Source organism: Danio aesculapii, chromosome 21 (assembly GCF_903798145.1).
Source record: "Danio aesculapii chromosome 21, fDanAes4.1, whole genome shotgun sequence".
NCBI classification, from domain to species: Eukaryota; Metazoa; Chordata; class Actinopteri; order Cypriniformes; family Danionidae; genus Danio; species Danio aesculapii.
In genome coordinates this window covers 45,508,369-45,527,475 of record NC_079455.1, presented here as the reverse complement: position 1 = coordinate 45,527,475, position 19,107 = coordinate 45,508,369, and the positions used below count along the sequence as shown (strand labels likewise).

The 19,107-nt window shown below is 31.9% G+C and overlaps 1 protein-coding gene across 1 annotated transcript in view; it reads right to left on the bottom strand.

Annotated features, from left to right (window-relative positions):
• Positions 1-6,287: 6,287 nt before the first annotated feature.
• The window catches only part of LOC130214285 (lysosome membrane protein 2-like), a 32,704-nt gene continuing 19,884 nt past the window's right edge, over positions 6,288-19,107 (bottom strand). Inside the window, exons 9-10 of the mRNA XM_056445883.1 lie at positions 8,286-8,359; positions 6,288-6,354 (exon numbers count right to left, since the gene is read on the bottom strand). Of these exons, the coding sequence (XP_056301858.1) occupies positions 6,288-6,354; positions 8,286-8,359 (141 nt within the window). The remainder of the gene's footprint in view (positions 6,355-8,285; positions 8,360-19,107) is intronic.

The following is a 19,107-nucleotide window of genomic DNA, read 5'->3' as shown; positions in this document are numbered from 1 at the left end:
TGGTCTGATGAGGTCTCCATTTCTGCTGCCACATTCGGATGCTCGGCTCACAATTTGGCCTCAACATCATGAAAGCATGGATCCATCCTGCCTTGTATCAGCGGTTCAGGCTGCTGGTGGTGGTGTAATGGTGTGGGGGAGATTTTCTTGGCACACTTTGGGTCCATTAGTACCAATTGAGCATGGTGTCAACACCACAGCCTACCTGAGTATTGTTGCTGACCATGTCCATCCCTTTATGACCACAGTGTCTTCATCTTGATGGCTACTTCCAGCAGGATAACGCACCATGTCATAAAGCCTGAATCATCTCAGACTGGTGTCTTGAACATGACAATGAGTTCACTGTACTCAAATGGCCTCCACAGTCACCAGAGCTCAATCTAATACAGCACCTTTGGGATGTGGTGGAACGGGAGATTGGCATCATGGATGTGCAGCCGACAAATCTGCAGCAACTGTGTGATGCTATCATGTCAATATGGAGCAAAATCTCTGAGGAATATTTCCAGTAGCTGTTAAATCTACGCCATGAAGGATTAAGGCAGTTCTGAGGGCAAAGGGGGTCCAACCGGTACTAGTAAGATGTACCTAATAAAGTGGCCGGTGAGTATATATAAAAATGTTTTTTTATTATTTCTTAATATTTATTACAATATTTACAATTTTAATCATCTAAGTTTATTATCAATCTCATTGCCTGTGGCTCAAAGAAAACTCCTATATTTTGATACTGCAGGAAGGCATTATCTCCGGCGTACTATAAAATCAGACCTACAGAGGTTTCAGTTAACACTAATATAATAATACTTTATGTTCAGCGCATAAAATTGTAAATAATTAATAAACACTTAAGTATTACCGCGTGAATAATGAACACAAAATAAACATTACTTATAAACAGTCCGCCTGATTAGCCTACATTGACAGGCTTTAAATCTGTTTTCCATTCTAGGCGCTTCTATTTCTGTCGCGAGACTGATCCTCCGCCCACTCACTGATCAATAACATTACTGTATTTATCTATATTTCATATTCTCTCTCAGTACAGTGACAGAAATATAAATATTAAACATAACGCTGTAAAATATTTAATTAATGAGTGGCCTAATGAAGTTTTCACGCAGTTTGTTTTATATAACATGAGTGAAACTGTTGATGATCATCTAGAGGAAAGGTCATATGACTTGATGCGCATGCGCAGCTCGCCGTGTAGCGGTCACGTGATTTGAATTGGATGTTTATCATTCAGTTTTTTTCAGATCAGCGTAACTTTCGCTTTCTCTTCGCGAAAAAAGCAAACAGATTCAAACCAGCTTTACCAGCCCCAAATCAGATTTTATCCCAGTTAAAGCTAGTTCTGATGGGTATCTAACAGATGATGACCGCGGTGAAGTCTGACATTCATTAAACATTCGGTTTCAAACCAAGTAAATTATGTGTTCCTGCTATAGTTTGAGCCAAAACTAAGTCAGATAGACATAAATATATGTCCTTTATGATGCACAAGGTTAAATTCTCGATTAAACATAATTAAACATATGAAATTAAATAAAGCAGTACTGAAATGTTCAGAAAAACATCCTGGTCATTGCACAAGATTAGCACTTTATTTATTGTTATTATTTTTAAAACTTTTAATGTAAAAAAAATAGTAAAATTCATTTAAACTCTGACATTATTTGAAATAAAGAAATCAAATCAACTGTTAAATTATCTAAATATTATTCTCTGAGATGCGCAAGCTTTGATTTTTACAGTTATACACATGTACTTAATGTAATAAATGAGCTGAAGTGGACAGTGGATAGACGGAAGGGATTTTTAGTAAATGAACTGAAGTTGAATATTAGTATTTAGTAATGGTGAAATGAAGCTTCCTGAAGTGAAGCGCTCGACTCAATTGTGTTGGAAAAAGATTCGTTACTCGAAGCTTTCTAAATCAGAGCTCGATGAGGACCTCTGCTGGTTAAAGTGTGGGAAAGCACTGTGTTATGTCAAATGTTCACAACTGACCAACTCATTCATGTAGTAGTACAACAGTAATATAAACAAATTACTGTAGTTTTTACACATGAGGTATATTACATTACACCAGGTGACTGTAGTAAAATCCAAGGTATTCAAAAGTATTTACACTTATCGTATTCCAACTTGTCCTTCACCCAGCCACCCGTTCCAAGCAGGGATCGAACAGGCGATTCCTGCATGGGAGGCGAATGCTCTAAGGAGGAGGAGGTTATGTGAGTGAGGCTTTCGGGCTGCATTCGCCAGCTGGTCTCTGTTAACCACTATACTTTGACATGCAGTGGTTTTCTTTAATTATAGTTGTAAAAAATACGCTAATGCACTTTAGTATGCTTCAAAACCTTTTTACTAAAATGACTGTTGTATTTTAGTTTAATTACTGGTGTGTGGGACCGGTGCTGTGCTTTGAAAAGTAGAAATGTATGTAATCGACGCCTAATCTCTCGCTATACACTTTACTAACCCATGAGGGTGTTTAAACCTTTGAATCAAAATTTGAAGCAGTCACGTGGGTATCGGCGAAAATGAAGCTTCTGACGTCACTGATCACGTGATGATGGCAAACCGAATCAAGCTCCGGTACGCTACTGCGAGATGTATTGTTTTTTGATACATGCTTCGAAGCCTCGGCGCACAACGTCACATCACTATTAGAATTCGTTTATTTTTGGAGAGTACTAGGGGCCGAGTTAGTGCACACAACCTGATGAACGATCATGATACTACAAGCTGCTGTTTTATTTCCATTTTAAAATAAAAAAACGAAAATCAAAATTTAATGCGTTTTTTAATTTTCGTTTTTGAATTTTAAAACGGAAAATAAAAACGGCGCATTTTTTTATTTTTCATGGTGAAAAACGGTAAAGCAAACTTCAAAATTATTTTATTTTCATTTTTTATTTCAAATAAAAAATAAAATCACCAGAAAACAAAAATGAATAAAGGCTTATTTTTTATATTCTGAAACCAGATAAGCCGACTCATTCACGGTGACGCAATGCTGACCTGCTATAGCCTACTGTAGGCTATTATTTTTCCACTTAATAATGTTATAAAAGGTATTTTCTTGTGATAACAGGATTTTTTTAGGACACTGTTCGTTTCTCTGCCGCGCCACAGAGCGCCATCTGATTAGTTTCATGTTAAATAACATGCGAATGTGCGCGTCTGGTGTGATACGTTTAACTGTCATGTGTGGAAGCGCCGCTTCCGGTGTGCGACCTGCTTTGGTCAGTCTGTTTTCTCTGTTGCGGGAGCCAAAGTGTGGAATGATTTACCTGTTAGCCTAAAATTAGAAAGTAATATCAATATTTTAGTAGTGTTCTTAAAAGTTTAGGTTAGGTTAGTTTATTTATACCCGAAGGTAGATTTGGTTTGCAGTCAAGAGTCCTCATCTCACAACAGTGTCACACAAAGGAACTCACACAGTAACAACAACAAATGAACATTAGGACATAAACATAAAAACACTTATAAAAGTATAAATTAATAATCACTTCAAGTGTCCACCCCCCCCCCCCCCCACCAAATAAATGTTTCAAACGATCTAAAATATACAGGTCACCAAAATACCTCTGCTTTAGTCTATGCCTTATTTAAATATCTAATGGCTGCTGGTATGAAGCTATTTTTGTATCGTTTCGTTCTACAGCTTAATACTAGAAACCTGCGACCAGAAGGAGCTGAAACTCTGAGTGCAGGGGATGATCAGTGTCACTTAAAATTGAATTTGTGATTCTCTTTAGCCGCCTGGTGTACACAGCCTCTAGATTAGCTACTGACACCCCAGTTAGCTTACTGGACCACTTAACTATCTGATTTAGTGAGTTTTTATTCTTGACAGAGAGATTCCCAAACCATGACACCAAAGCAAAGGATAAAATGGATTCAAGTAAAGCATGATAAAATAAAATCATCATGTGTTTGTCAATGTGGAAATGATTTAGCTTTCTCAAACAAAATAATCGCTGGTGCCCCTTTTTACAGACTGCTGCACAATTCTCATCAAAGGAAAGTTTAGAATCAATAATTGTGCCAAGATATTTGTATGATCGCACACTTTCCACAGGCTGATGTTTAATGGAAGTGCTCACCTGTGTGTTAGCAGCCTTCCTAAAATCAATGATCATATCTTTTGTCTTTAAAACATTTAACTGAAGATATGACTCCTCACACCATCTGACACAGTCAGTTAGTACTGGACCATGACCTGTTTCATTATCATAAAGTTGGCTGACAATGACAGTGTCATCTGCATACTTAATAATGGTACTATTTTCCCACCTGCTCTGGCACATGTTTGTGTAAAGGATGTATAAGGATGTATAAAAAGTGGTTAAAGACAAAACAGCAGTGTTAGCACAAATAGTCTACTGTTAGTTTGTTGGATCATGTCGCCTTTGCTTTTGCCTTCAGTAATTTATGTAAAGAATTATAATGTTGTGAATATGTAGCTATTATATTTGCATTTTGTCAAGCCTCATGTGGACAGGTGTTGAGAATCAGCAAGTCTGCTAAAACACTTAAACAAATGCAGTTTGGTTGTCCAGTGTAATTGTGATGTCCATGTCAAATAATCAATAAAATAATTGTTTTAATAAACACAAGTGTAGATTGTCCACCTGTGGGGTTTTGGAGACGTCTGCATCACCATATGGGGCATCAGAACAGGACGTGTGTTTGGATATAACTCAGTGTTTGACCACACTTCATTATTTGTTCATTTATTCCTCTGCTGGAGATTAGAACTGAATTTAGAAATAGTTTTGAGCAAATCTTTGCTCTTAACAAAGGAGATTAAATATGTGGGCTGATGGATGTGTTCAGTGGAGTGAGTTTCCACCGTTTCCTCACTCCACCAAAGTAAAGGAGTAAAGTAAAGAGTAAAGTAAAGAGAAAGTAAAGAGGCTGAATGGAGGAGGCTCGTTCTTTATCCTCGCGCTGCAGATGCTCTGTTTAACTGTGTTCTCATAAGTGAAGCGTTCAGTTTTTACAAAGTCCGACATGTAAATAGCAAATGCACCATGGAGCGACGCAACTGACTCTTGGGAATGGGAATTAATGCAGGTTATGCCCTAAACACAGCCAGAACTCATTAAGAGAATAAGCACAACCCTGTTAGACCATGTGCTGGGTGCAGAGCGCATTTATCTGTCCTTAAAATAGTGGATTCGGACAGGCTCTTAATTTTTTTGCGCCCTGAGCTTTGGATTTTACGCCTAGATCATTAAAATAGAGCCCCAAGAGTTCAGTCAGAGCAAGGTGAATCGGCTACTAACAGCGCCCCCTGCTGCTGGAATCAGCTTCCAGAAATGATCAGATGTGCTCCAACATTAGGTACGTTCACATCAAGACTGAACACACATCTGTTTAGCTGTGCCTTTACTGAATGAGCACTGTGCTACGTCCCACAGATCGCACTATGTGATTTCTCTTCTTTTCATTCTTTTATAACCTGTTTAACACATTTAACCATCTTTATTCTCTGTTGTTTATTTCATTTACTCCTGTTGATGTAAAGCACTGAGTGATTGTGTATGAACGTGCTACAGAAATAAACTCTCCTTGCCTTTAATCGTAGCTCTTCTCTCTGCTGGAATCAAACACAGCTGCATCTGATTGATTGACTGACTGATTTATTGATTATCTTTAGTCACAGATAAACGCTGCAGTGCAGTAACAGAGCGACACCATCAGAACATCTACAGTCAGAGGATTACACATCACATATTTATAAATATCACCTCAGCCAATCAGAGACAGAGATTCATTTCCTAGTTGGTCTCTTGCAGTGAAGTGTGTGTGTGTGTGTGTGTTGGAACAGTGTGTGGCAGAGGATGTGTGTTGTATGTTTGTGTATGGGACAAAGAAAAGGGTGTGTGTTGTATATGCGTGTGTGACTGGGAGGTACATTTGTGTGTGTGTGTGGGACAGAGGGTGTGTTGTGCGTGAGGGAGAGTGTGTTGGTGGCTGTATGCTTGTGTGTGTGTCTGTGACTGTGTTGCGAGCATGTGCTTGTGTGAGTGCTGTTTTGTTCATGTGATTGTGTGCATGAGAGTCTGTGTGTGTGTGTGGGGGAGAGAGAGTGTTGTGTGCGCCTCTGTGTGTGAGAAAGCTTGAGTCTGTGTGAAAGAGTGACTGTGTGTTTGAGTCTGTGTGTATGCCTTGACTGTGTGGTGTGTGTGTGTGTGTGTGTGTTTAAGGCCTGCAGCGCTGGATGAAGCGTGGATACAGACAGACGTCTCTGATGTGATGACGGTTCAGCAGCCAGGTGAGGAATCGCTCCAGTCCAGACCGTAACCACCATGAGGACACGTGCCGAACTTCCTCTGAAAAACACACACACCAATGAGAGTGCTATTGCTGGGTGATACATCAATTTTATAGATAAACTGGAGTGTGAAGATCACATCGATTTGTTTGAATGTAAATCGGTTTTCACTCCAACACACGTGATGCATCTGGTTCCGTAGTTCCCCCTGAATTTGCCATATAAACACACAAACATGCAGCAAGCAGGGAAGTAGTCAGAGGAATGTTGCGCTCTATAAAATGAAAAAATTACTGACGCACAAACATGCCCGCCAAAATAAGGGCATAAATCAGGGCTCTCAGTCACGCATTCACCATGGACATCTAATACTGCACAGCACACCTTTATTTCTCATGGTGAGAAGTAATGGATGAGACAGTTAATGGAGAAGACGTGTGCATGAAAGCAACCGTTACCGATCTAATGTTGGATTCAACATTGCCGTTTCAGATAAATGACATGAGCCAGCCGCAAAGACATTCAGTACTGCAAACATCAACACTGACAAAGCTCAGTGCACTAGACTCATCTACCAGATGCAGCAACTTCACATAACAGCAATAAAATGCAACCCACAAGCCTAATACAAGTCCTTTATATGAACTGATATACCCCTAATAAACCTCTGAATGCATGTTTATTAAAAAAAAACTGATAAAAAACGGTCCCCTTTTTAACAATCATTACAGTCTACTTTTACTGTAGTTTACCTTCACTGTAATAAAATGGTTTAATTTATTCATTCATTTTCTGCTGCTTTCCGGGCCTGGGTCGTGGAGGCAGCAGTCTTAGGAGAGAATCCCAGACTTCCCTCTTCTAGACACTACTTCGTTAAATGGCTACAAACCTGTAAAGACCTGAGATTTGTCTCGTTTGTGTTTTATTTTATTTATTAATTAACACACACATTAATCCAAAATAAAACCATATAAATCTGAATACATTACATTTTGAAGATCTGACTCAATCTGATGGCCAAAAACTGATCAGATTATTATCCATTCATTCATTTTTCTTCGCCTAAGTCTATATTAGGTCTCCTGTAGGTCACCACAGCGGAATGAACCGTCAACTATTCCAGCATATGTTTTACCCAGCAAATTCTCTTCCAGCTGCAACCCAGTACTGGGAAACCCCATACTCACCCATTCTCATTAACTACAGCCAATTAGTTAATCAATGTGTTTGGACTGTGGGGGGAAACCGGAGCACCCGGAGGAAACCCACGCCAACACGGGGAGACATGCAAACTCCATACAGAAACGCCAACTGACCCAGCCGGGACTTGAACCAGAGACCTTCTTGCTGTGAGGACACAGTGCTAACCAGTGAGCCACCGTGTCACCCTGATCAGATTACAGTAAAACAATGCACAGATAATATTTAAAATACATGTGATGAGCTGTCAATCATTACAGCTGGACTGACCCACTTCTGCTTATGTAATGTTTATCCTTTATCCTTTAGTCTTTATATTGCATGACTTAATTAAAGTTTCGTGACTAAAAATAGGCGTGGCACGGTGGCTCAGTGGTTAGTACTGTACCCTCACAGCTAGAAGGTTGCTGGTTCGAGTCTCAGGTGGGTCAGTTGGCATTTCTGTGTGGAGTCTGCATGTTCTCCCCGTGTTGGTGTGGGTTTTCCTCCGGTGTGCTCCGGTTCCCCCACAGTCCAACCCATGCGCAATAGGGGAATTGATTAACTAAATTGGCCGTATGAGTGTGTGTGTGTGTGTGTGTGTGTGAATGAGTATGTATGGGTGTTTCCCATACTGGGTTACAGCTGGAAGGGACATCCACTGTGTAAGACATATGCTGGAATAGTTGGTGGTTCATTCACTGTGGCGACCCCTGATGAATAAAGGAACTTAGCCGAAGGAAAATGAATGAACAGTATATATTCTAGTGTTATAATATACTTTTTCTAGTGTTTTCTGGAGACTGACCTGAATGATGAGTGCTGCTGCAGGTAAACATTCACCTGAACACGCTTCGCTCCCTGAAGCACAATACCAGTGAGCTGAAAACACACAAATTCACAATGCACAAAAGTCATGATGAGTAATGATATGACAAAACCATTGCATAAAATCACACACACACACACACACACACACACACACACCACACACACACACACGCACACACACACACACACACACACCCACACACGCACACACGCGCACACGCGCACACGCGCACACGCGCACACACACACACACACACCACCACCGCACACACGCACACACGCGCACACGTGCACACATGCACAACACACACACACGCACACACACACACACACACACACACACACCCACACACACACACACACACGCACACACGCGCGCACACACACACACACACACACACACACACACACACACACACACACGCACACACGCACACACGCACACACGCGCACACATGCACACACACATACACGCACACACACACACACACACTTAACATCACAATGCAAAACAGCCATTTAATAAAACGTCAGAATTATGAATTATTAGCCCCTCTGTTTATTTTTCCCCAATTTCTGTTTAACAGAGAGCAGATTTCTCCAACACATTTCTAATCATAATAGTTTTAATAACTCATCTCTAATAACTGATTTATTTTCTCTTTGTCATGATGACAGTAAATAATATTAGACTAGATATTCTTCAGACACTTCTATACAGCTTACAGTGACATTTAAAGGCTTAACTAGGTTAATTAGGGTACCTAGGCAGGTTAGGGTAATTAGGCAAGTCATTGTATATCGATGGTTTGTTCTGTAGACTATCGAAAACAAATTTAGCTTAAAGGGGCTAATAATATTGACCTTAAAATGGGGTTTAAAAAATAAAAACTGCTTTTATTCTAGCCAAAATAAAACAAATAAGTATATAATTAATAAATTAATTAATATAATAATAAATATTATCAGACATACTGTGAACATTTCAAATAGATTTGCTTCAAGTCATCTAAATCGCAGCGTTAGCGCATTCAGAAATAACAGTTTGTCGGCAAAAGCCGCTAAACGCCACTTGCCTTTGACAGCAAAAGTCGCTATTTCCCAAGAACCAATCAGAAGGCGCAAATCGAATGGCATGTTTTCAATGAAGCAGTGCGCAGATACGCCAGCTTTATGAGGTGAGTGTTTTATTTCGCCTTTGATTTAGCCTTTAAAAGATGATGTTTGATGAACTGAAATTAGCCTGTCTGACTGTCAGTGAATGACATATTAAAACGTCCCTTACCACAAAACTCTGTGCATTATAAGAAAAAGAAAACTAAATACAGTCGAAAGTGTAGCATGCATTCATAAACTCTTCTTTGAGCAGCGTACTTTCATTCATACTTTGAATGAGTCTGATTTTACTAAACATTAAAACGGCAACTGCGTTTCACCAAAGATGAAGTTAAGATGCTGTTCTTTTATCCCACGTGGATGCTATGAGGATAAACAAGAGACCAAGAAGAAACCAAGACCTTGAGTATGGGGAATGAATGAATGACAGCTTCTAAAACTGCTATTTTTATAAAGATAAATATAATATACAAAACTATACATTATTTATATGACTTCCATGAATTATATTACTTTTTTATTAATGAACAATGCACAGATATTCACAATGATTTTACACTACTTTATTTGAATCCAACAAGCTCAGTTTACAATTGTTTACATTGCTCTACTTACATTAAATCTAAATCCCAAATATCAGATTGTTAAGATTTAATTAATGTCAAGATTTAATAATGGTATTGATTAACGCACTTACTTGACAGATTTAATTTATTCATTTTCCTTCTGCTTTTTCCCTGGTTAACCACAGTGGAATGAACCGCCACTTACTTGACAGATTTATATTTTTGAATTTCAGGTGGTCTGTTTTTATGTTTGGTAAAATAATCTCTAATAGCATCTTTGTCTCAATAGGTAGATTTAGAGGTTTTTGCATAAAAAGCAGACGTGGATTTAGCTGGTTTTGACGCCAAAGAAACTCTACCTTGTTAAAAAACAGAGACAAAAGTGACATTTATGAAAAAAATATATATATTTTTTATTATTTAAGTATTTTATTTACTAGATAATAACCTGTTCTTTAGCTATAAATGAAACCTCTGAACCTAATGAGAGGAGCCTGATAGAAAATGCTCATTAAGAAAAGAGGTCTGATGGATTTAGAGGGTTTTGCATCTGAACTCTTTATATTTGAATTATGAATTATTCGCTTCCCTGTTTATTTTCCCCCCAATTTCTGTTTAACTGAGAGATTTCTTCAACACATTTCTAATCGTAATATCTCTAATAACTGATTTATTTTCTCTTTGTCATGATGACAGTAAATAATATTAGACTAGATATTCTTCAAGACACTGCTATACAGCTTAAAGGGACATTTAAAGGCTTCACTAGGGTAATTAGGTTAACTAGGCAGGTTAGGGGAATTAGGCAAGTTATTGTATAATGATGGTTTGTTCTGGAGACAATCGAAAACAAATATAGCTTAAAGGGGCTAATAATATTGACCTTAAAATGGTGTTTAAAACAATTAAAAACTGCTTTTATTCTAGCCGAAATAAAACAAATAAGACTTTCTCCAGAAGAACAAATATTATCAGACATACTGTGAACATTTCCTATCTCTGTTAAACATCATTTGGGAAATATGTTGGCTGATAGCTGTGCAACATTCTGCAATAACAGCACTCCTACAGCCTCTTCACCCTTGTGTATTACTCCGCCCACATAGAGTGACAGCAGGTCAATAAACTCACTACAGTTTGACAAATAGTGCAGCTGTTGGACAACATCATGTATTTTGAGGCTTTTTTTAGGAGAGAATGTAGTTGTTAAGATTACAATTATGCAGCTTATACCAATTTTAAACATTCATAATTTTTGGAGCTACAACACGTCGACAGCCATCAGCCTGTCATACTGAGCAGAGCAAAGACGATTGCACCACAAGATGGTGACAAAGAGGATTAGGATGCAGATCAACAGATGATTCATCAGGAATATTGACCTTCTGCCACTTTTCCAAATGATCAACTAGAAGTTATTATTAGTTGCTCTTACAACTGAGATCCACAACAACACTTTTGTCAGGTAGTGTATATGTCCATGTAAACGTGTGTGTGAAAGAGGCCGATTTTAGGGAGGCTGTAGCCTCAGTCCCTTTTAAATTTGATATGAAAACAGCAGAAGAATTCGGCCTCCTCTCCCGTCTTTTGTTTTTACATTTGATCAGCAAACCAACGCTGTTCAGAGTGAGAGAACGAGGTGTGTGTTTATCGATAAATTATTATAGCATCTGCTTATTTGCAGTTCTTTGATATAGACCTTGTATCACCTGTATCCCAATGTCATGGAGGAGCAGTGGGGTTTTCTCAGCGTTCACCTCATCAGCACAGATGTTTCCTCCAGCAAGAAATGTAACTCCTAACAAATACTTTGCTATTTTTATTTCAAATGAACCACCAATATTAAACACTTTACAGCTCGTGTAGCATTAACTATACCATACAGTCTTGCACAGAAGGATTAAACACAGTGACAGAAGCACTTAGAGGATGTACATGTTTTAACTGTCACTGACGGAGATAGAAACGTTAAGTGTTGTCCAGTATTAAAATAAAATACTTCTCATTTATTATTATCATTCAGATCGCTAATGTGAATTAAAAGTTTAAAATATTTTTATTTATTTGTGTCATTTAATTAGAAAAGTGGCAGTTTATTTATTTTTTTACCTTATAAGGAGCTGAGCCCCCCTAAAATTAAAATCCTAAAATCGCCCCTGGTTTGACCGATCTAATACTGAATCTGAAAACATTTCAGCCACAAATTTTCACAATGCACAAAAGTCATGATGAGTAATGATATGACAAACCATTGCATAAAATCGCACGCACGCACACACGCACACACACACACGCATTTGTTTTTGTGAAAAGTGGGTACATTACATAGGTTTCCATTCGTTTTATGCAGCACATATATCGTATTGCCCTCACCCCACCCTACCCCTAAACCCAACCATCACAGGAGACAGTGTGCAGCTTTACTCTCTGATTAAACTCATCCTGTGGGATTTAGAAGCATTTTGAGAAATGAAGACGTCACCAATGTCCTCATATTTCACCTCGTTTTTGTAATATCTGTGTCATACCTATGTCATTATACAGATTTGTGTCCTGATATGTCACAAAAACACGTACACACACACACACACACACACACACACACACAGTAAATGCTCAGTGTCATCTTGAGTTTTTGTCTTGTTTCTAGTCCAAATATCTCAAAACTCTTAAATCAAGAAGCTTTTTCCAGACAAGCAAATAATATTGTCTTAATAATGAGTCAAAATGAAGTGCGTTTTAATTAAAAACAAGTAAAATAATCTGCCATGGGGTGAGTGAAATAACTAACGATTTAACTTCCCTCATTGTCAGATTATTTAGCTTGTTTTAATTAAAACTCACGTCATTTTGACTCATTATTTCCTTAAACAAGACAATATTATTTGCTTGTCTGGAAAATGCTCCTTGATTTAAGCGTTTTAAGATATTTGGACTAGAAACAAGACAAAAACTGTAAGTGAGAGGAGCGTTTAGTGCAGTGTGTGACTCCAGCAAAAGTTTATGGGTAAATAAAAGAGCTGAATCTGATCCAGGTGAACCTGAACAAACACCATAGACACAGACTTTACCCTGCACTTATAAAACACACACACACACACACGTATCTGCAGCTCATCTGGAGAAACACACACCGAGGGGGTTTCTGTGCTCATATATAAACTCAGACTGATTAATAAATTAGATAATTAAACAAATATCCAGCTGTCTAATTGATAGATTTGGGGTTGTTGCTAAAAGGGATACAGCTGTGTTAACATGCTGATGAGAATTATTTATGTTATTTATTAAATGACCCTTTAAATGACCTCTCACAGTAATGTAAAAACAGAAATAATATGAACAATATTGGGTATAATTACTGATTTTACATTACTGTGATATTGAATGTAGGATTGGGGTTGGAGCAGCGTTAATAAAAACAATTAATGAGTAATATGATAAGTAATATGAATAATATTTGGTATAATTAATTAAAATACCCATTCACTGTATTTACCCCAACATCACAGAAATGTAAGAACAGTAATATTATTCAAATTACACATTAAATTGTATATTCTTAATGTCTAACCCCCTCACAGTGATGTACAAACAGTAATTATAAAGAGTATTATACTTATTATTTATTAAAACGTCCAGTAATTGTATTTTATTAACATCTACTGCTACTCCAACCATCACAGTAATGTAAAAACAGCAATTATACACAATATTATTCATATTATTTATTAAATTACGCATTAAACTGTATTTTATTAATGTCTAACCCTACAGTAATGTAAAAACAGTCATTATAATGAGAATGATTTGTGTTATTTATTAAATTAACCAATTAAATTTTATATTATTAACATCTACCCCTACCCCAACCCTGACAATAATGCTAAAAAAGTAATTATGCCCAATATTATTCAGAATATTTATTTAATTACGCAATAATTGCATGTAAAAATAGAAATTATAGACTATTGTTTGTATTACTTATAAAATGACATATCAATTGAATGTAAAAAGAGTAATTATACAGAATATTGTTCATATTATTTATTAAATTACACATTAAATAAATGTAAAAAGAGTAATTATACAGAATATTGTTCATATTATTTATTAAATTACACATTAAATAAATGTAAAAAGAGTAATTATACAGAATATTGTTCATATTATTTATTAAATTACACATTAAATAATGTAAAAAGAGTAATTATACAGAATATTGTTCATATTATTTATTAAATTACACATTAAATAAATGTAAAAAGAGTAATTATACAGAATATTGTTCATATTATTTATTAAATTACACATTAAATAAATGTAAAAAGAGTAATTATACAGAGTATTGTTCATATTATTCATTAAATTACACATTATTGAATGTAAAAAGAGTAATTATACAGAATATTGTTCATATTATTTATTAAATTACACATTATTGAATGTAAAAAGAGTAATTATACAGAGTATTATTCATATTATTTATTAAATTACACATTAATTGCATGTAAAAAGAGTAATTATACAGAATATTGTTCATATTATTTATTAAATTACACATTAATTGCATGTAAAAAGAGTAATTATACAGAATATTGTTCATATTATTTATTAAATTACACATTATTGAATGTAAAAAGAGTAATTATACAGAGTATTATTCATATTATTTATTAAATTACACATTATTGAATGTAAAAAGAGTAATTATACAGAGTATTATTCATATTATTTATTAAATTACACATTAATTGCATGTAAAAAAGAGTAATTATACAGAGTATTATTCATATTATTTATTAAATTACACATTATTGAATGTAAAAAGAGTAATTATACAGAGTATTATTCATATTATTTATTAAATTACACATTAATTGCATGTAAAAAGAGTAATTATACAGAATATTGTTCATATTATTTATTAAATTACACATTATTGAATGTAAAAGAGTAATTATACAGAATATTGTTCATATTATTTATTAAATTACACATTATTGAATGTAAAAAGAGTAATTATACAGAGTAATATTCATATTATTTATTAAATTACACATTATTGAATGTAAAAAGAGTAATTATACAGAATATTGTTCATATTATTATTAAATTACACATTAATTGCATGTAAAAAGAGTAATTATACAGATATTGTTCATATTATTTATTAAATTACACATTATTGAATGTAAAAAGAGTAATTATACAGAATATTGTTCATATTATTTATTAAATTACACATTATTGAATGTAAAAAGAGTAATTATACAGAGTATTATTCATATTATTTATTAAATTACACATTAATTGCATGTAAAAAGAGTAATTATACAGAATATTGTTCATATTATTTATTAAAATTACACATTATTGAATGTAAAAAGAGTAATTATACAGAGTAATATTCATATTATTTATTAAATTACACATTATTGAATGTAAAAAGAGTAATTATACAGAATATTATTCATATTATTTATTAATTACACATTATTGAATGTAAAAAGAGTAATTATACAGAATATTGTTCATATTATTTATTAAATTACACATTAATTGCATGTAAAAAGAGTAATTATACAGAATATTGTTCATATTATTTATTAAATTACACATTATTGAATGTAAAAAGAGTAATTATACAGAGTAATATTCATATTATTTATTAAATTACACATTAATTGCATGTAAAAAGAGTAATTATACAGAATATTGTTCATATTATTTATTAAATTACACATTATTGAATGTAAAAAGAGTAATTATACAGAGTAATATTCATATTATTTATTAAATTACACATTATTGAATGTAAAAAGAGTAATTATACAGAATATTGTTCATATTATTTATTAAATTACACATTATTGAATGTAAAAAGAGTAATTATACAGAATATTGTTCATATTATTTATTAAATTACACATTAATTGCATGTAAAAGAGTAATTATACAGAATATTGTTCATATTATTTATTAAATTACACATTAATTGCATAATTATACAGAGTAATATTCATATTATTTATTAAATTACACATTATTGAATGTAAAAAAGAGTAATTATACAGAATATTGTTCATATTATTTATTAAATTACACATTATTGAATGTAAAAAGAGTAATTATACAGAATATTGTTCATATTATTTATTAAATTACACATTATTGAATGTAAAAAGAGTAATTATACAGAATATTGTTCATATTATTTATTAAATTACACATTAATTGCATGTAAAAGAGTAATTATACAGAATATTGTTCATATTATTTATTAAATTACACATTAATTGCATAATTATACAGAGTAATATTCATATTATTTATTAAATTACACATTATTGAATGTAAAAAGAGTAATTATACAGAATATTGTTCATATTATTTATTAAATTACACATTATTGAATGTAAAGAGTAATTATACAGAATATTGTTCATATTATTTATTAAATTACACATTAATTGCATGTAAAAAGAGTAATTATACAGAATATTGTTCATATTATTTATTAAATTACACATTATTGAATGTAAAAAGAGTAATTATACAGAGTAATATTCATATTATTTATTAAATTACACATTATTGAATGTAAAAAGAGTAATTATACAGAGTAATATTCATATTATTTATTAAATTACACATTATTGAATGTAAAAAGAGTAATTATACAGAGTAATATTCATATTATTTATTAAATTACACATTAATTGCATGTAAAAAGAGTAATTATACAGAATATTGTTCATATTATTTATTAAATTACACATTATTGAATGTAAAAAGAGTAATTATACAGAATATTGTTCATATTATTGATTAATTACACATTATTGAATGTAAAGAGTAATTATACAGAATATTGTTGATATTATTTATTAAATTACACATTATTGAATGTAAAGAGTAATTATACAGAATATTGTTCATATTATTTATTAAATTACACATTATTGAATGTAAAGAGTAATTATACAGAATATTGTTGATATTATTTATTAAATTACACATTATTGAATGTAAAGAGTAATTATACAGAATATTGTTCATATTATTTATTAAATTACACATTATTGAATGTAAAGAGTAATTATACAGAATATTGTTCATATTATTTATTAAATTACACATTAATTGCATAATTATACAGAGTAATATTCATATTATTTATTAAATTACACATTATTGAATGTAAAAAGAGTAATTATACAGAATATTATTCATATTATTTATTAAATTACACATTAATTGCATGTAAAAAGAGTAATTATACAGAATATTGTTCATATTATTTATTAAATTACACATTAATTGCATGTAAAAAGAGTAATTATACAGAATATTGTTCATATTATTTATTAAATTACACATTAATTGCATGTAAAAAGAGTAATTATACAGAATATTGTTCATATTATTTATTAAATTACACATTATTGAATGTAAAAAGAGTAATTATACAGAATATTGTTCATATTATTTATTAAATTACACATTATTGAATGTAAAGAGTAATTATACAGAATATTGTTCATATTATTTATTAAATTACACATTAATTGCATGTAAAAGAGTAATTATACAGAATATTATTCATATTATTTATTAAATTACACATTAATTGCATGTAAAAGAGTAATTATACAGAATATTGTTCATATTATTTATTAAATTACACATTAATTGCATAATTATACTGAGTAATATTCATATTATTTATTAAATTACACATTATTGAATGTAAAAAGAGTAATTATACAGAATATTATTCATATTATTTATTAAATTACACATTAATTGCATGTAAAAAGAGTAATTATACAGAATATTGTTCATATTATTTATTAAATTACACATTATTGAATGTAAAAAGAGTAATTATACAGAATATTGTTCATATTATTTATTAAATTACACATTAATTGCATGTAAAAAGAGTAATTATACAGAATATTGTTCATATTATTTATTAAATTACACATTATTGAATGTAAAAAGAGTAATTATACAGAATATTGTTCATATTATTTATTAAATTACACATTATTGAATGTAAAAAGAGTAATTATACAGAGTAATATTCATATTATTTATTAAATTACACATTAATTGCATGTAAAAAGAGTAATTATACAGAATATTGTTCATATTATTTATTAAATTACACATTAATTGCATGTAAAAAGAGTAATTATACAGAATATTGTTCATATTATTTATTAAATTACACATTATTGAATGTAAAAAGAGTAATTATACAGAGTAATATTCATATTATTTATTAAATTACACATTATTGAATGTAAAAAGAGTAATTATACAGAATATTATTCATATTATTTATTAAATTACACATTAATTGCATGTAAAAAGAGTAATTATACAGAATATTGTTCATATTATTTATTAAATTACACATTATTGAATGTAAAAAGAGTAATTATACAGAATATTGTTCATATTATTTATTAAATTACACATTATTGAATGTAAAGAGTAATTATACAGAATATTGTTCATATTATTTATTAAATTACACATTAATTGCATGTAAAAGTAATTATACAGAATATTGTTCATATTATTTATTAAATTACACATTATTGAATGTAAAAAGAGTAATTATACAGAATATTATTCATATTATTTATTAAATTACACATTAATTGCATAATTATACAGAGTAATATTCATATTATTTATTAAATTACACATTATTGAATGTAAAAAGAGTAATTATACAGAATATTGTTCATATTATTTATTAAATTACACATTATTGAATGTAAAGAGTAATTATACAGAGTATTATTCATATTATTTATTAAATTACACATTATTGAATGTAAAAAGAGTAATTATACAGAGTATTATTCATATTATTTATTAAATTACACATTATTGAATGTAAAAAGAGTAATTATACAGAGTATTATTCATATTATTTATTAAATTACACATTATTGAATGTAAAAAGAGTAATTATACAGAATATTGTTCATATTATTTATTAAATTACACATTAATTGCATGTAAAAAGAGTAATTATACAGAATATTGTTCATATTATTTATTAAATTACACATTATTGAATGTAAAAAGAGT